General features: G+C 36.4%; 4 protein-coding genes across 4 annotated transcripts; 3 read left to right on the forward strand and 1 right to left on the reverse strand.

Moving 5' to 3' along the window:
* Positions 1-1,145, forward strand: LOC132118674 (transcription factor HES-5-like; the record flags this gene model as incomplete). Its single annotated transcript, XM_059528638.1, has 2 exons — positions 1-36; positions 143-1,145. Coding segments are annotated over 2 exons (450 nt in total), but the record flags the coding sequence as incomplete, so codon positions are not given.
* A 2,343-nt stretch (positions 1,146-3,488) lies between these two features.
* On the reverse strand, positions 3,489-4,718 carry LOC132117717 (transcription factor HES-5-like). The gene is made up of 2 exons (XM_059527034.1): positions 4,595-4,718; positions 3,489-4,489 (listed from the first exon to the last, which is right to left on the reverse strand). The coding sequence occupies exons 1-2, from the start codon at positions 4,652-4,654 to the stop codon at positions 4,076-4,078; spliced, it is 474 nt and encodes a 157-aa protein (XP_059383017.1). The 5' UTR covers positions 4,655-4,718; the 3' UTR covers positions 3,489-4,075.
* Positions 4,719-12,225: 7,507 nt separating this feature from the next.
* LOC132117719 (draxin-like) lies at positions 12,226-15,329 on the forward strand. Its single transcript, XM_059527035.1, has 6 exons — positions 12,226-12,679; positions 12,764-12,942; positions 13,255-13,369; positions 13,735-13,827; positions 14,410-14,499; positions 14,598-15,329. Exons 1-6 carry the CDS (start codon positions 12,226-12,228, stop codon positions 14,708-14,710), a joined length of 1,044 nt encoding a protein of 347 aa, XP_059383018.1. The 3' UTR covers positions 14,711-15,329.
* Positions 15,330-15,908: 579 nt separating this feature from the next.
* Positions 15,909-18,779, forward strand: LOC132118151 (protein-S-isoprenylcysteine O-methyltransferase-like). The gene is made up of 5 exons (XM_059527754.1): positions 15,909-16,181; positions 16,490-16,578; positions 16,704-16,873; positions 17,062-17,279; positions 17,851-18,779. The coding sequence occupies exons 1-5, from the start codon at positions 15,963-15,965 to the stop codon at positions 18,031-18,033; spliced, it is 879 nt and encodes a 292-aa protein (XP_059383737.1). The 5' UTR covers positions 15,909-15,962; the 3' UTR covers positions 18,034-18,779.
* The last annotated feature ends 404 nt before the right edge of the window (positions 18,780-19,183 follow it).

Raw genomic sequence — 19,183 nt, forward strand, 5'->3', positions numbered from 1 at the left:
ATCATCAGCAGAGAACAACTTCCACTCACAAACAAGGTAAATACTCAACATCTCATATCTCACTCCACAGAATCATATATCCTTCTGAGATATAAAAATGTGGATGAGTGTTTGTAAATGCATGTTCTTGGTGTTTCCTCAGCTGAGAAAGCCGATAGTGGAGAAGATCCGCAGAGAACGAATCAACAGCAGCATTGAGAAGCTCAAGTCTCTTCTGGGTCAAGAGTTCGTAAAGCAACAGCCCGACTCCAGACAGGAGAAAGCTGATATCCTGGAGATGACGCTAGATTTCTTGAGACTCCAGCAGCGCTCCCAGAATCCCTCGTCCTTCAGCTCTACTGCAGCTGGTGACGGACGCTCCAGATGTGTGCAGGAGGCCGTCAACTTTCTGTCTCAGTGTCCAGAGCAGACAGAGTCCCACAGAAGACTGCTGAAGCACTTCCTGAACACACAGCCCTGCACAGAGAACAACACACGAGTGCCGCCTCAGATCAGTTCACCAGCCGCACAGAGCAGCAGCAAAGAGCAAACTCTGGCGCTCTGGAGACCCTGGTAGAGCCACCAGGACCCGTGTGATTTATCAGACAGAATTCATAATGCCAGTCTGAGATTGGCATGGACTGAAATTCTAACGTAGGAATTGATTTCCGCCTCTGATGCTTATGCAGCACCTTTAATCTGCTTTCAGAGAAAGTTTGTGTTTCATTGAAACTGTATGACCAGTGATATTTGATGAGAATGTACAGAATCATTTGCTGTGTAAAATGATTACTACATTTGTGAACATTCAGATTTAAAGAAACGTTAAAGTCTGATTCAGACATTTGAGCTCTTGTAGCTCTTTCACCCATATTGGGTTTATTCTTTCACTGCTTTCATTTACTGAAAGTTTTTATTATATTTCTGTTGTTTGAAACAGAAGGCTTCTCTTATTATATAAGAAATATTTCTTCATTTGAAGGATATTGTGTGTTGAAAGCACAAATGATTGTTTTTAATGTTTGCATGTGTTTACATGAATGAGACGTTTCCCCTGTAAAGGGCAGTTGTTTATTGTTACTGTTAGTGATTTCAATTTGTCTTTTAGGCAAAATCAAGTTTTTACCTTCTGTGAAGGCGTCCTCTGTTCATTACTCCATACTTAAGTAGAGAATAAAAATAAGTTATAAAATATTTCCTGCCTATAATCACTTGTTGTCACTGAATTCCTTGTCCATGAGTTTAACACATCAGCACATTTGCACACTTTAAAAGTTATTCAACTCTTTTATTCAGATCTATTTGGTTTAAACTTAATGGTGTGGTTCAAGATGCACATGTACTTTAAAAATATGCCTATGAATGACACATTTGACAATTCAGATTTATAAGCAAAATTATACCCTCTCTAATCAGGTCTAGTTTGCAATTTAGTCATGCCATACTTGACTACTGACATTTTACTACATTAACTGCAGTAATTGAGTGAAAAATAATGTTGTTTAATCACACTGAGCTCAGACTTGAATTTCACCAAGCAGAGATAGAACATAATTACCTACATTAAGCAAATGTGTGGTTTATTAGTGGATAAATAAAGATAAATACAGGTGCTGGCCATATGATTAAAATATCATCAAAAGGTTGATTTATTTCACTAGTTCCATTCAAAAAGTGAAATTTGTATATTATATTCATTCATTACACACAGACTGATATATTTCAAATGTTTATTTCTTTTAATTTCGATGATTATAACTGACAACTAAGGAAAATCCCAAATTCAGTATCTCAGAAAATTAGAATATAACTTAAGACCAATACAAAGAAAGGATTTTTAGAAATCTTGGCAAACTGAAAAGTATGAACATGAAAAGTATGAGCATGTACAGCACTCAATACTTAGTTGGGGCTCCTTTTGTCTGAATTACTGCAGCAATGCGGCGTGGCATGGAGTGGATCAGTCTGTGGCACTGCTCAGGCTGGCCAATTAAGAACAGGGATACCATGGTCCTTAAACCAGGTACTGGTAGCTTTGGCACTGTGTGCTGGTGCCAAGTCCTGTTGGAAAATGAAATCTGCATCTCCATATAGTTGGTCAGCAGCAGGAAGCATGAAGTGCTCTAAAACGTTCTGGTATACGGCTGCGTTGACCTTGGTCCTCAGAAAACACAGTGGACCAACACCAGCAGATGACATGGCACCCCAAACCATCACTGACTGTGGAAACTTTACACTGGACCTCAATCAACGTAGATTGTGGGCCTCTCCTCTCTTCCTCCAAACTCTGGGACCCTGATTTCCAAAGGAAATGCAAAATGTACTTTTATCAGAGAACATAACTTTGGACCACTCGGCAGCAGTCCAGTCCTTTTTGAAGTGAGACGCTTCTGAAGCTGTCTGTTGTTCAAGAGTGTCTTGACACAAGGAATGCGACAGCTGAAACCCATGTCTTGCATACGTCTGTGTCTGGTGGTTCTTGAAGCACTGACTCCAGCTGTAGTCCACTCTTTGTGAATCTCCCCCACATTGTTAAATGGGTTTTGTTTCACAATCCTCTCAAGGGTGCGGTTATCCCTATTGCTTTTACACTTTTTTCTACCACATCTTTTCCTTCCCTTCACCTCTCTACTAATGTGCTTGGACACAGAGCTCCGTGAACAGCCAGCCTCTTTTGCAATGACCTTTTGTGTCTTGCCCTCCTTATGCCAAGGTGTCAATAGTCGTCTTTTGGAAAACTGTCAAGTCAGCAGTCTTCCCCATGATTGTGTAGCCTACAGAACTACACTGAGAGATCATTTAAAGGCCTTTGCAGGTGTTTTTAGTTAATTAGCTGATTAGAGTGTGGCACCAGGTGTCTTCAGAATTGAACCTTTTCACAATATTCTAATGTTCTGAGATACTGAATTTGGGATTTCCCTTAGTTGTCAGTTATAATCATCAAAATTAAACAAAACTTTTTGATGATATTCTAATTATATGACCAGCACCTGTAAGTGTAGAGGAGTTAATTTCATGAGATGACAGCAGCACAATCTCACTCCATTACTCAACAAATCTGGTTTCTTCAGATGTAAACAGGAGACAGTCAATAAAACTACTGGGCAAACCATACTTTCATATTCAAACTTATTATAAGCATTATCGGAAAAAAAAGCGTTACAAAATCTGTCACTGGTGTGTTACATTTTTGTAGCTTATTTGCTCATAAAGGGTGCATATTAGTAAATGTACATAGTACATAAAATGTACATATTATTACCTAAATGGTAGCAGTAACACCCCAATGACAGCTTTTGTACCCTTTAAATGTAGCTGTGATTTCATTTGACTTGACAGGTGAAAACTGGCTGAAAATATTCAGATTATATTTTACATTAATCACTAAGGACCATGAGCAATTAAAACATCTTTATAGTGTGCAAGAATACTGTGGGTTTTTTTTGATTGACGAAGAAAACATACTGATTATATTCTTAAAATTTATTTTCATTTTTTAACTTCAATATAAAGTAATACAAATGCAGAAAACACCTTCCAAGAAGGTAAGAACTTGACTTTGAATACAAAGAGTAAAACTGAAATCACTAACAGTAACAATAAACAACTGCCCTTTACAGGGAAACGTCTCATTCATGTAAACACATGCAAACATTAAAAACAATCATTTGTGCTTTCAACACATAATATCCTTCAAATGAAGAAATATTTCTTATATAATAAGAGAAGCCTTCTGTTTCAAACAACAGAAATATAATAAAAACTTTCAGTAAATGAAAGCAGTGAAAGAATAAACCCAATATGGGTGAAAGAGCTACAAGAGCTCAAATGTCTGAATCAGACTTTAACGTTTCTTTAAATCTGAATGTTCACAAATGTAGTAATCATTTTACACAGCAAATGATTCTGTACATTCTCATCAAATATCACTGGTCATACAGTTTCAATGAAACACAAACTTTCTCTGAAAGCAGATTAAAGGGGCTGCATAAGCATCAGAGGCGGAAATCAATTCCTACGTTAGAATTTCAGTCCATGCCAATCTCAGACTGGCATTATGAATTCTGTCTGATAAATCACACGGGTCCTGGTGGCTCTACCAGGGTCTCCAGAGCGCCAGAGTTTGCTCTTTGCTGCTGCTCTGTGCGGCTGGTGAACTGTTTTGAGGCGGCACTCGTGTGTTGTTCTCTGTGCAGGGCTGTGTGTTCAGGAAGTGCTTCAGCAGTCTTCTGTGGGACTCTGTCTGCTCTGGACACTGAGACAGAAAGTTGAAGGCCTCCTGCACACATCTGGAGCGTCCGTCACCAGCTGCAGTAGAGCTGAAGGACGAGGGATTCTGGGAGCGCTGCTGGAGTCTCAAGAAATCTAGCGTCATCTCCAGGATATCAGCTTTCTCCTGTCTGGAGTCGGGCTGTTGCTTTACGAACTCTTGACCCAGAAGAGACTTGAGCTTCTCAATGCTGCTGTTGATTCGTTCTCTGCGGATCTTCTCCACTATCGGCTTTCTCAGCTGAGGAAACACCAAGAACATGCATTTAGAAACACTCATCTCATTTTTATATCTCAGAAGGATATATGATTCTGTGGAGTGAGATATGAGATGTTGAGTATTTACCTTGTTTGTGAGTGGAAGTTGTTCTCTGCTGATGGCTGATCCAGTGATTGTTGGTGCCATGGCTGTGTGTCTTGTGTTTAGTTCTCCGTTAGGATCAGATGAGATCGGTGCTCAACTCTCTCTCCTCTCTCTCTATTTATACTCCCAAATCTCCATATGAATGTGTGAGTCTGGAGTTTGCTGGAGGTTCTCACAGTCTGCAGCCAATGGGAGAGTTTGGGCCGCCACATGGCTGCTGAATCCCTTATTGCTCCGACACAATGAGCGCATCTCTGGGGAGCAGGTGGAGGGGCATTTAAGAGGGATGAAGACTGATTCAGCTAGTGGCCTGTGAATGTGGGAAATTTGTGACCTCGTAAAGTGATCTAAGTGACTGCAAGTTGCTTCTGTCTTTAAAGTTTATTGTGTTCTTTACACAAGGAACAAAATTGCCCCATGGTCTCTAGGGAGTTAGACATGAGCCTTAAGGTATATAGAGTATGTTTTTTTATTATTTAAAGGAAAGGAACTGTGCCACATATATACGTTATTTATTTATCATTCAAGGTATAATTATGAAATGTTTCATATAAAAAAAAAAAAAATTTTTATTTTGTGTTTTTCAGGTTTATGCCATGTTAAACTAAAGTATAATTTCTGAAGTGTTAGCAGGCTCTTTTCCTCTCAGCTTTATGAGGTCTGGGCAGCACACTTCTCTCTTGGCACACTCTCCCCACACACACTTAAGACTCTTCCAGCTGTCTGGCCTGCTGTCTGCTGGCGACTCTCAGTCACACACTCCACTCAGTGAGGCTTCCCACACTTATTCACTGACACTAATCCCACTGATAAAAGAAGCGTGGCCTGTTACACAATGTCAGAATGACCCTGCCTCCCACTTCCCAGCACTCACTGTTCTGTTCTCACAGCACCTCTCATGCAGGCAGCCAGGCTCGCCATCTGGAGGCATCATTCAATTACCTCCCTGAAACCACAGCATCCCAGCCCTAGAGTATACAACATAGGGTATATCAGATAACATCATCTGCTCATTCTAACAGTTTTTTTTTTACATAATTGTGTCATAATGAAGCAATTATTCTTAGATTAAATGATAAAAATGTATCATGGTTTTATCCATTTATTAAAATGTGAAAATAAAAAATTGCAAGTGTGAATAAAATTGTTATATGCATCAGGATTGTATCCACTTGAAGAGCAGAATAACCCATACTTTATAAATATTTATTTAATAGATATACATATTAAACAATTATAAATATATAAATAAATAAATGTTTAATGTAATAAATTCAAATAAATTGTATAAATAATTAATATTTTTTTAAAGTAATCAATTCAAATAAAAAGTATTGAAAATAAATCAAATAAAAAAATGTATTGATGTTGAATGTCTACACATTATCATCTTTATCATTACCTTTTATGTTGAGTTTTGCTGGTTTTAGAGCTATGAGCAAAATCATCCACCACTGTAAATTTAATAAATGGAAATATACACTAAGTATAGGTATAGTAGTCTACATTTGACGTGGATCAAAACCTTTCATCAAATTTGTCCTAAAACCTAAAACCAAACTGTGTTCTTGTCTTAGCACAATTTGATGAACTTTTTTGATCCACTTGCTGACTCTATAATGCATAATTAATAAATAAAATAGGAATAAATAAAAAATTAATTATAAAACAATTGTGTTATCAACTTATGTTGAGTTTCACTTGTTTTAGAGCTAACAAAATATAAAATGAATGAATGAACAAATGACTACAACTAAATTAATGAATTAATAAAATATTTGTTGTTAACTGTCTAAACATTTAATCTCTTTGCCTTCAACTTTTGCTGAGTTTTGCTTTCTTGTAGTATTTCTGGACAGATGTTTGAGGGCACATTCCCACACATATTATCAGCTGACAGCATGAATGAGGTCATTGCTAATTCACATGCTCACTGTTGCTCTTTTAGCAATGTCTCAGTCCTTGACTGACATACAAAATAAAACCCACCTGCTCATTTGGTGTTTAGGGCCTTGGCATTAATTATTTAAACAATCCTCTCTTGCACTATTGTCATACTGCAGTTTCCTGATTGGTTAAAAAGTGTGAGAACTTACATCTCATTAAAATCAGTGAGGCTGCATATAAATTCAACCCAAGGGAAAGAGAAAAGTCAATGCATATCACTTCTCAACACTGCACACTGAGGAACGACCCAGTCCTTCACCATGAGAGATCTGCAGAAAACGTAAATTAACAAACTGTCATGCAATTAAGTTATTGTTGCAGTTATCGTCAAGCTTCTGAACTGAATGTAACTCATGTAAATGTTTTCTTGTCTTTTAGGTGTAAAATGATGAATCTGGAGAGGAAGTGCTCAGATGGTGTGGAGCAGATTCTGGGTGTTCTGCAGCAGCGGCTGCACAATGGGGTCTCTCCCACTGACCTTTGGGGGAAAACGGTCTCTTTCTTCACCCCAAAGAAAATCTTGCTCTTCCACAATGGATACTCCAAGAATTCGAGGAACACACTTCGCTTATTCCCAGACCCAGCAGAAGAAGTGGCTCCTCTGTGTTTTCTTTGACAAGAAGCAGTGCAATGGAAGAGAAAGAAATGCATTTGCCAAATCTTGGTCTGTTGAAAGAAGTGATGAACTGAACTCTCCCTGTGAACACAAAATTTCCAGCAGCATATTAATGAAGAAAAGTCTTTTGTCAAGACTAAATGAAAAATTAACAGAAATGAATGCTGCCCTGAGGGGATTTTTTTATTGGTCCAGAAAAGAATTTTATGTTGGGCTTTGCTGAAATATCAACAATTGTAGGTAATTGCTGTGATGCAATATACAAAGAAAAAATGGTTACACTCTATTTTAAGATGTTCTTGTTACATGTACTAAATATTATAATGACACTTAATTATGCATAATTACATGCAAGTAACCCTAAGCCAAACACTAATTCTAACTCAAGTACATGTAGTTAATTAATATTTCTTAAATGCAGTACTTAAATGTATAATTACACTGTAACAAGGACACCTTAAAATAAAGTGTAACTGAAAAAACATATTCAGAATTTAATATTAAGCATATGTTGAATTTTAAGCTTAAAATTAAAACTATATTCTTGAATAAAAAAGGAATGGCTTGTATGCTGTTTATGCAAAAGATTATGTTAGTCTTGATTACTTCAGAATATTCAAATTTAATTTTTGAATGAAAATAAAAATCCATATTCATGTGTATTATTTGCATCCTTTTCACCTTTACTGAATAATAGTATATTATTCAAGTTTAGTTGTTGTCAAGTCATGCTGTGAATTCAGTAACAAAGTAGAAAAACTAGACTACTACAAATTAATTAACGTCATTAGAAGGTATTGAATTCATAAAATCATTGCATTAAATGTTTAGATTAATTCACTTGAGATGCAAAGTAACAAAACTAAATTAAATAAGTTTATGCTTAAAACAAGAACAAATATCTGTCAGTGGGTTTTAGCCTTTGAATTAAATATTACATTTTGATTAAGATTTTTCAGATCCCAGTGACAGATTGTTGTTCTTGTTTTAATCTCTCTCTCTCTCTCTCTCTCTCTCTCTCTCTCTCTCTCTCTCTCTCTCTCGCTTTCCCTCTCTCTCTTAAATCAATTTAACAGAAAACAATACTTCTTATCTCATGTCATTTAGCTTCTCAAATACATTTGGACATTTGCTCTAGAAAACAAGACAAAAATACAGAGGAAGTGTAATCAAAAGTTACAGTAAAAGTTACTTCCATGTTCTAGTCAGTGGTTGGGAGCTGATAGTTTTAAGTCTTAAACATTTCTGTGTGTGTAAAATGAATTAAAACATAATATAGATCCACTGGGAGTTGTAGGCTATTTTCAAACTTGGATATGTTGCTAATACACATTGTATGCTAGACATTTACATTTAGAGAGCATAAATGTGATGTACTGGTGTATTGTGTTCCTTTAAAATTATTCCTTGAAATTTCTCTACTTGGTTTAATTATTTTTTTTTTAAGTCTTAAATTTACATTTATTAAATCTGCAGAAACCCAAAATAATACACAAGCTGTTCTGTTCTGCCACCTTGCGGGACCCAAGATTTACTACAATGACATTCATTTGGGATCTGTGTATTATATTAGTTAAATGTACATTAACAAAATACTTCATTATTATAGACAGCAAGGACATTTCATATATTTAACTTCACACATAAATGACTGTTTTAGTTACTTTGAAATAAATGTCACCCTAACCTAAATCCTCACAGTTTGATGTTCATTGCGATTTACTCTGGGCGAAGCCCGCACGTGCGTTCCCCTCGAGACGTGAGCAGCAAATTTAACTGCTGTTCCACTGGACCCCAAAACCTCCACCTCCACACTACTACTGTCATCCACCAATCACTCTCTGGGCTACTGACCTGGTTTCTTTATGTGATTAAACCCCTAGGAGATGTACTGGGAATGAACCCCTCCCAGTTTAATCACACTTACAAGAATGAAGGGGTAATGTAGGCTAGTTCAGTGCATGGCTGCACACTGACATTATTTGTCAGTATCGAACAATGCATTTTAAAATTTCATAGATCAGTACGCTACAATTTAGATGTTAGACGTAGAACTGTCCACATTAGGTACACACTTTCCGCGTTACTATTAATTGCCAGCTATATAACGTTAGGGGATAATTACAATTAATTATTAGTCATAGCCTAAACTACTTTTTTAATGCCTGATTGTAATTAGTCTGTTGCGGTACTAAATGTTTTAAAATGTTGTCTTATGGCAGCAGCTAAGTTAAATATTTCCACACACCTGCTGGACCCGTGTACCTACTCCGCGGTCTCGCTCTTGTCACATATAAAACGTAAAATAGCGCCATCTCGCGACTTAAATTAATTGATAAAAATGGCCCTGAAGAAGCAGGCTCTTTATACAGTCTATGATTTTAATACATGGATTAACGAAAAATATAACCAGTAAATGAGATACAAAGGGCTGGAAGAGAAAGGAAAAATAGGATTAACATAAGACTGAATCACGGATTAATAATAATAGGATATAAAAATCATTTTAACAGGTTCGATTTTGATATTGTTGATTTGTCTCTTAGCAGAAGTTTCATACTCTACAAATAAAATAATAACGGTTATGATAGAAAATAATAATTTAACTCAAATGTTTATAGCTATAGCTTAGCCTAATTGAAAACTATATGCTTTTAATATAGGCTATGAAAACTGTTACTACATTTTGAACGATAACTGATTAAGGATATTGATAACTGAACATTGCAAACACACATAGGTCTATTCATAAAATCACACAATTAGATGCTTAATATATAGCTGTCTACATTTAATATAAAGCCTTAATAAATAGCCCCCCATATATTGGCATATATCACATTTCCTAAAACCTAAACCGTTAAAAACTAGGTTAAGTCAGTGTGATGAGATGAGACTGAGAGCGCTTCTTTTGTTCAGGTATTGAGGTTAGGCGACGCACGCGACTCCCAGTCTTCAGTGAGAGCTCGAGACTCTGTCCTGAGTGTCCTCCTCAGCTCACACACACAAACACACACAGCGCGCGCTCATTGTGGACTGACTGCAACCAGAGAGAACGAATCACACACCGGACCGGAGAACAGGTGATCACTTTCCTTATTCTTTCCTCTTGAATGTTTGTTATTGTTCTTTAGTCATTACTGAGCTGTTTTATGAGGCATAGGTAAACAGCGCAGCTGTATTAAAACTATCAGTGATCAGTAGATGTTAATTCAGGATTGTATATAGATGCATTATCATTATGTTAACGGTATTACCTCAGAAATTGCTGAAATGTATTTATTGCCAAATTATTATTTGATAGGCATAGGCTATTACATTTGCTTCTAAAGTGAATAGTTTTGTGATACTTGTATGTAGGGAAAGTGGAGTCTCTGTATAAGGAAGAACAAGCCCAAATTCCCCAATGAATAAATCATGTCATTGTTTAAACAGACTAATGAGAGAAAGGGGTGAAGCTTTGATATTTTTAGGCTCCTGAGCAGCATTGGCATGCACAGCATGGGATCCTGAAATGAATAAAGATAACATGATCAGTGGCATATGCAGAACTGGAATAATTAAATGCATAGGAAACAGAGAGACACTTATTATCTGTTTCATTTTTTGGTAAGTTGTGCTTCAAAGAGAAATGTGTTATTGCAAAAAAAATCCAAATGATTGCATTTTCTTTTAATGGTATACTGGTTAGCCTAGATGTTTAAAATATACTTTCCTGAGGTTTTAACAGTGTTTTAAGTGCTTCCTACAATTTGTAATGTTCTCAAAAATATATATGATATATATGATGATTTTAGACCAGCATCTGAAAAAGTTCAACTAAACTGAAGCATTTCCCAGTAAATCTTTTAACATCCTCAGGCTTTGTCTGTAGCATCCAAATCATAAGCTCTTAGTTAAATCTCCAAGTTTTGCCTCTTATGTAAATTGCAGCAGTTGGGAAATGCTGGATTTGTCACAACTCTAGTCTGTCAGTATATGAAAGATAAATTCGCTTGTTTAATAAGTCACACTCATCTGCTCACTGTGTATAAATCCATTTTCTGAGGATCTGTTCTCTTTAAGATGCTTAGAAAAATTACAGTTAGAGCGAATGCGCTTACATGTCTGTTTCAATATTATATGGTAATAAGTCAGATAGGGAATATAACGCTTCTAAACTCCTCCAGAAACCATTGCTTATGAAGAATCTTTGCACAACATATATTCATTGCTGTCCAGTGGTGTCAAGATCAAAGACACAGTGTAGAGCTCGGCTCGACTCCCAAAGCACTGCACACGTTCACAAAAAGAAGAGCACATTAAAATCAAACGGTCTGTCAAGCTGTTTTGCTTTGATTCATTTTAAGACATTATTTTTCCTTTTCGATGTAAGCTGAGTCTTACAAGCTTGTGGTGAGACCAGGTGGTTTTTTGAAGATCTGATGTGTGAATAGAAGGAATTTTCTGCCGATCTGCATTTAGCTGTCTCTAAGCCAGTAACTCAATCTGAATTAATTTTTTTTTGTACTGTGACACATTACTTAAAATGAGAACAGATTTCTGGATACTGGTTTTATATTACAATACCCTAGTTCACTGCATTTTATCATGCCATCATCATTTTAATCTTTATATTAATACATTTTTCATAAGTAGGCCTATATAAAATACATTTAACTTATTTCTGTGATGGCATAAGTCGAATTCTCAGCAGCCATTACTCCAGACTTCAGTGTTACTGTTACATGATGCTTCAGAAATCATTTTAAAATGCTGATCTGGTGCTCAAAAAACATGTATTAATATCAGTTTTGATTCTTGTGCTTCTTAATTCTTTTCATGATTCTTTGATGAATGGAAAGTTCAAAGGAACACATTTATTTGACATAGAAACAAATAATATTATAAATGTCTTTACTTTGACAATATAATAATGCATCCTTGTTAAATAAAAGAAATAATCAATTAAAAAAATATATATATAGTATAAAAAGTTTTGAATGATAGTATATAGTGATTTATTATTGTTTAATGCTGTATTATTCGTCTAATCTTTTCTACTCCTAGAATGGTGGCTTTATGTTGGTATTTTGGCTCGTTTCTCCTCCTTGACTTGGTGACCATGCCACTGAGCACCGAAGCGGGCCACAGTTCAGCCATGGAAGTCTTCAGAGACAATTTCATTATCCCACCCAGGCCAGAGGCATCCATACATCAACACAGTCATCACAGAAAGCACAGAGGTCACAAGGAGAGGAAGACAGCAGGTCAGCTCAGAGAGAGGCCCCACATTACTGCGCTCCAGACTCAAAATGAAGGGCCAAACCTCAGTCCCGTCTGCTTAGAGATGGAGCCAGATAAAAGACGGATAATCACTCCGAATAGAAACTCCATGGGGTTTGATTCTTTAATTCCAGAGAAAATGAATATTTCTCCTGGTTCTGAGACTCCTGAGAAGGCAATGAGACATCCCACTGGTCGCAATATGTTTGGAGGGCACTTCGTTAGGACTCATGATGAAGGTAAAAACGAATCCTCAAACTTTCCAAAGTAAAACTCCTTTATAACTCTCCTGCAGTTATCTACTTGCCATTTTCTTTGCATAGAGTCTTTGGCAGGAACGAAACGGAGGGTTTCTTTTGATCAAAGGCTCAATAAAAACTCCTTTTGGAGTCCCACAGAGCCAGTGTTCCCTGCAGCCACCGTTGGCTCCTTCATATCGCCCGTATTTGCAGCAGTTGGTGGGGAGCCCGCCACAAAGCCAACCCCCTCCAGAAAACCACAGGTAACCATCATCTTGCTGTTCAGTCTTTTTAATCACACTGATTAAAAAAATATCTTAGCTTCTCATCTATCAGTGTCTAGAAACAGGCTTAATAAAGTTGAATCCCAGTGACCTACAATATGAGTGATAATAGGTTCATGCCATCAATTAAATCCACACATGAAACAATTTCTTGTTTATTGATTCAAAAGGTATAACGCATACCACCATAATTTGGGATTAGCAATTGAAGTGATTTACAGTCACATGAAAAAGTGTAATTTCAACACTTCATAGTGACATGAATACTGAATATGTTGTTTTGTACCTCAGGTCAGAAGTTATTTAGGTGGAGATGTGACGCCCACTTTCGACATGGCATTCTTTGACTGGACTGATTATGAAGATATGAGGCATCCACACAAAAAGCAATTTTCTAAGAAGCGCGGTAGATCAATATTTCAGACATATTGCTTCTACTTTTAATGTTGGGAGTATCAGTTTTAAAGTGTTTTGAGTTTGAAGTGGTGACTTGTGCATGTTTTGCAATATATGCTACATCGTTTATCAGAATAATGTGTATTGCTTTAAATGTACATGTGGGACCACAGGAACGAAACATTTAGGAATATTAGGCAAATTTTTCCACATACCTCATTAGTCCCTGCATGAAAAAGCCAAGTGACAAATGTTCTAATATTCAAAAATGAAATGGAGTAATTGTTATGAAGATGTTTTAACTTCTGGTGTCTGTTTTGAAGTGTTTTTGGTGAATTACTATACCCAGAACACAACTGCTCTATTTCTATCCAGGTTCTGACAAACAGGCCACAAAAAGCCCCAGCACTGAACCTGTGACACTTACATCAGATATGAGCTGCAAACATCACCAAGATTGTCTGCCAGGTGACTTTTCCCACATGCTTGAATACAATGAGCCACTTATACTATATTTTATCTGCTCTCTTTGTAGTTATAATTTACTATAGTACCACTCAGAATATTTTTTAATAATACTTATATTCAGCAAGAACATATTAAACTGATCAAAAGTGACAGTAAAGGCATTTATAATGATACAAAAGTTTTCCATTACAAATAAATGCTGTTCTCTTTAACTTCCTATTAATTAAGTAATGTTTCTTGAGCACCAGTTCATCACATTAGAATGGTTTGCGAAATCCACGTTTGCGAAATCCACGAAATTTCATGTGACACTGAAAACTGCAGTTATGATGCTGAGAATTCAGCCTTGCCCAGAGGAATACCCTTTCAAATATATTCAAATAGAAATTTGTATAATATTATTGTATAATAAAAAAAATAATGTTTATTTTTTATCAAGTAATATCAGCCTTGGTGAGCGTAAGAGAAAACATTCAAAATATTACAGAACCCAAACATTTTGAAAAGTAGTATAATTCAGTGTAATTTGATTGTCAAATAAATGATGACACCATTTTTAACCTCTTTTTCATGAACTTGCAGGGTCCTGCTGCAACCTCAGGACACATGTATGTGAGCTCCACAACCGTGGCTTCAACAACAAGTGCTATGATAACTGCATGTGTGAGGAAGGTGAGCAAGTGTTTTGGGACTAATTGTTACTCATGCTGACAAAGAAGAAACTTATTTGAAATATTTATATTTAAAATGTTCCTTCCCTGTTTTTACAGGGCTTCGGTGCTATGCTAAATTACACAGGCATTACCGCATCACTCGCAAAAAGGGACAGTGTGTTGATCCTGAGGGTATAAGCTTAAACCGTGGCATGTTCATTATGGTTTAAACGAGGCAGGAGAATTTGTCATATTGTCCTTTCCAAATGCATGCTTTTATATTTCACTGTGTTGGAACATTTTATATTCATCCTTGTCAATGTTCTTCATATATATCCTATTATTGCTTTCTTAGATATAATTGTTTGCGAAATTTGTAAAATAAGACCGATGATGATAATTGCAGGAGAACATGTTATGTATACCAGCAAAGCCAGTTGATTCAAATGAATGAATATTGAGCTACTGTGTGTGTATGTGTGATATTAAGATTGTCATTGTGAAAATAAATAAATAATTGTATTCATTGAAAGCTATTGCATGAAGACATAAGTAGTTTGCATTTTGTGTTCATGTGGTTGAGTGTTGAGTTATAGATCAACTTGACTTGAGCATGCAAAGACAGTCTATTTAATGTCGCAACTGCATCGTCTGCCAGGGCCCCAGCTTCCAGTCAGACGAGCAGTTTCTGAATGGACATACAAAGAAGGACACAAGGGAGATCTCCATCCATCTCACATTATTAAACCATTAAATCTTCCTTTCAGCTCGAATCTGAATTACTCTACAACTGCTTGTGCTATGCTACAATAATGCTTTTCATCATGCTCATTGAGAGCCATGCAGTTGTTATTATAGGAGAAATATTGTGCTTTAGTATGGCAGTATGTTTTGTGGTATTCACCACCATCACCATCTTAATTACATAAATAATTCATTCTTTATTTTATCAAGTCTACATGGGTTGCTGATTAAAAACAGGACCTTTTTCCACACCTTGAGTGAATCATCATTTTGGTTTTATTGCTTTATTAGTAAATTGAAAAATTTACATGAAAAAATACTTTTAATTCAAATGCATTGTGTAATTATAATATTTTGTAAATATTTTTATTAACTAACATCTTGGCACAATTGGTTTCTTGGTAAGGAGACAATAACGTGTATACGTTTTGGCAATTTGTATGGATGAAAAAATATATGAAATAGTAATATTATTATAATATGTATTATCTATTATAATGCCACAAAGTAGTTTTATAATCATAAGGCTATATCTATTATTATTTTGTTTTTCGAAAGCATGAAATTATTCCTTACGTTTTCAGAATACTTCTACTGGTTTCTAATTAAAATCGCACAACAGGATAAATTAATTTTTAACTATAGTTCAAAGAGTGTGAAAAAGATGCCAAAGTAAGCGAGTCAGCGTGAGATCTGAAGTCACGCGAGATTTCTCCGCGAGATCTTGCTGTTTTCAACATGGCAGGCAGCAAGTTGGTGCTTGAAGGGAGGATAAGTATTATTAGCTTTATCTCAGGACTGGGCGTCATCATAATACCTTTGCTTGTAAAATTCGGCGCTCACATTGACTGGATATTCGATTACCTCACGGACGTGAACGGGAAAATAGCCATTGCGGTGTATATTACAGTTATCAATGGCTTCCTGCTAATCATATACAAGGGACCTTTATACAAGGTAAGACTCCGAGAGAGTGTGTGAATCGCATGTGTGTTGTAGATTGAGCACACGTGTAATTACTGTGTCACTGAACCACTGTCTGGTGCTATATAACCTACACGTTTTAAACGAATGAAGATATCTAGATCTAATAGGCTACAGGTCTCTCACTGGTAATGTCTTCTGTGCAGGTATAATCCTATTACATTAGCTCTCTAATGGGATCTCTGTCAATGTAAATAAGCTCCACAGGAAGACTGCTTACTGTATGTGAATTTGCAGAATCAGGAACTGGCTCACAATTTCCTTCTTCTTTGCTTAATCAGGTGGCTGTTCGAGCCTGCTTTCTTGGATTTGCCTTTGGATGTGGTCTCATTTTAAGTTTAGCAGATACAACATGGACACATTTTGGCTGGTAATTTAACTTTTGTGAAATGGGTTAAGTCTACACATTTAACATACATAAGGACTTAACATAATTCTGAATGGTCTTCGAAGTGAATACATTTTGTCTTGATAAATAATGTCTTGTTTCACTAGGTATATGTGTTCGCTGTCATTTTTTCACTACTCTGAGTACCTGGTTACTGCCATGATCAACCCACGCAGTCTGTCTCTAGACTCATTCCTGCTCAACCACAGTGTTGAGTACACAGTAGCAGCTGTTTCCTCCTGGATAGAGTTCACTGTGGAAAAGCTCCTTATTCCAGGTTTGATACGATCTTGGCCAGTGATTCACAGCCAGAGTTTTATTTTGCTTTGTTAAACCTGATGCATAGTAATGAAGTGAAATTATTCTAAAGTTTACAGAATTATTATAATTTTTTAACACTTTTTTTTCTCATTATTGAAAATTTTCCAGTATTAATTGAATTTCAGTTCGTTTCATTTTCCCCAGAGATGAAGCAGATGAACTGGCTCTGTCTGGTGGGTCTGGTGATGGTTCTCTGTGGGGAGGGTTTGCGCAAAGCTGCCATGTTGACAGCAGGATCCAACTTCAACCACATAGTGCAGAATGAGAAGGCCCAGAGCCACGTGCTGGTCACCACTGGAGTTTACGCTCTCTTCAGACATCCTTCCTATGTGGGCTGGTTCTACTGGAGCATTGGCACTCAGGTACTTTAACCATTATCTAATTGGAATTTATATTTATAGTATTTCACAGTACATATTTTTCTAAAGAAACTTCACAAATAATATTTTTTATTAGTATAATAATAGTTATATATTGAAATATTATTATGACTTCAAATAACTGTTTTTATTTAAATACATTTAAAAATGTAATTTATTCCCATACTGGCAAAGCTTTATTTATAGCTACCATAAATCGCGTCTTCAGTCACATGATATTCATACTCTAATATCACAGTCTGGTACTATTAGAGTATGACTGATGTGGTGCTTGTCATCAGTGTTGAAAGTGTTTAAACATTTTTTTCAGTATTCCTCGATTGAATAGTACGTTCAATAGAACTGCATTTCTTTACTGTTTTGTTTGATAAATTTAATGTAATGTACCCCTCCTTTTAAAATCCCCCTTTTTTATCAAATAAATACATGCTTAGTGAGCATAAGACACAATAATCATAATTATTCCAAACTTTGACTGGCAGAGTCTAAAAAGATATGTTTTGTCTTAAATGTTTTTGTTTTGAACCATTTTATTTGCTTATCCTTTCTCCAGATAATGCTGTGCAACCCAATATGTCTACTGGGATATACGATCGCCAGCTGGCGCTTCTTTCGAGAGCGTATTGAGGAAGAGGAGATCTCGCTCATCCATTTCTTTGGAGAGGACTACATTGAGTACAAAAAGAAGGTCTTCACTGGCTTGCCCTTCATCTCAGGGATCAGGGTTAACTCCTAAAGCCATACTGCATAGAACGGAGAAAATAGCCTAAAAGTGCACACCTGGACACCTCTGACTGGCACTCTGAGCGAGCTAGTTGCCTGGTGGCATCATGTCGTGCCCTTTGGGGGCGACACAGATATGTGAGGTGGCAGCACAGTAAAACTGACCAGCTGATCTGCTCTGAGACACATTGGTCTGCTCTGAGCAGGGTGGAGCTTCCACCCTCAACACCATCAGAGATACTAGTACACAGACACCACATTAGTCACCATCTGTCTTGTCTCCTATGCTTCATCACATTTCTGGTCTTACATTTTGTTTTACTGCTACTCGTATGTCATATATCCTCATATTTACAGTCTATGCACCATGTAATTTCATACGTTGGTTCTTTTTTTCTTTTCTTTTTTTTTTAATTCCCTGGTTTTGTGGTTAGAAACCTTAGAAGATTCAAGACATTGGTTTGTTACTAATTCTGAACGTCCAGAGTTTTTCAGTAGATTTTTAAATCTCTTGAGGTATTTTTATTCAGATAAGCTTTAAATTGGACTTGCAGTGGCCATTTGGACATTGTCCATTTTGTGTAAAAATGAATTCTCGTGTCTCAAAGATCTTTTAAGATCAACCAAAGCTGATAGTTGGGCATACACATTTTAAAACTAATTCCTGACAATCTCTGAATATCTGTGACTTGTTAATGCTGTTGGACAATTTTAATATTATGATTAGAAAAATAAACGTGTGATAAATTACAGGCTTAATTCCTCTTTTGATTATTTGTTCCCCATTTATGCATATGTCCTGTCATCTATCTCAAATGCATTAGTGTCTTTTCGTCTTCACTCACTCACTCATTACCAGATCCATGTCTTGTCACTTTCCTAAACACTTGCATGATAATACAAGAAAATCGGTTTCTACGAAGGTGTGTCAGAGAGCCGAATGCTGGCTGAGGGTTTATGCTGTATCCAAAGTCTTAATCTTTCCAATTTTACATTTCTGGGAGGAAGGCTCCACTCTTCTCCTGGCATGATGTAGCTTATATAGACATTGGGTAAAGAATAAGAATTTCTTGCACACTTTTAACCAATGACGAGCACTATAATATATGCGTACAGGTAATGGACATTTAAACACATGCAATAGGTTTTTATGATGTAAGAGT

Source organism: Carassius carassius, chromosome 37 (assembly GCF_963082965.1).
Source record: "Carassius carassius chromosome 37, fCarCar2.1, whole genome shotgun sequence".
Lineage (NCBI taxonomy): Eukaryota > Metazoa > Chordata > Actinopteri > Cypriniformes > Cyprinidae > Carassius > Carassius carassius.

Excerpts from the sequence above, each read along its gene's own strand:
- LOC132117719 (XM_059527035.1), top strand. The coding sequence starts at position 12,226 with ATGGTGGCTTTATGTTGGTATTTTGGCTCGTTTCTCCTCCTTGACTTG. Across the intron at positions 12,680-12,763 it reads CGTTAGGACTCATGATGAAG|AGTCTTTGGCAGGAACGAAA; the intron begins GTAAAAACGAAT and ends TTCTTTGCATAG. Across the intron at positions 13,828-14,409 it reads TCACCAAGATTGTCTGCCAG|GGTCCTGCTGCAACCTCAGG; the intron begins GTGACTTTTCCC and ends ATGAACTTGCAG.
- LOC132118151 (XM_059527754.1), top strand. The coding sequence starts at position 15,963 with ATGGCAGGCAGCAAGTTGGTGCTTGAAGGGAGGATAAGTATTATTAGC. Across the intron at positions 16,579-16,703 it reads ACATGGACACATTTTGGCTG|GTATATGTGTTCGCTGTCAT; the intron begins GTAATTTAACTT and ends TTGTTTCACTAG. Across the intron at positions 16,874-17,061 it reads GGAAAAGCTCCTTATTCCAG|AGATGAAGCAGATGAACTGG; the intron begins GTTTGATACGAT and ends CATTTTCCCCAG.
- LOC132117717 (XM_059527034.1), bottom strand. The coding sequence starts at position 4,654 with ATGGCACCAACAATCACTGGATCAGCCATCAGCAGAGAACAACTTCCA. Across the intron at positions 4,490-4,594 it reads AACTTCCACTCACAAACAAG|CTGAGAAAGCCGATAGTGGA; the intron begins GTAAATACTCAA and ends GTGTTTCCTCAG.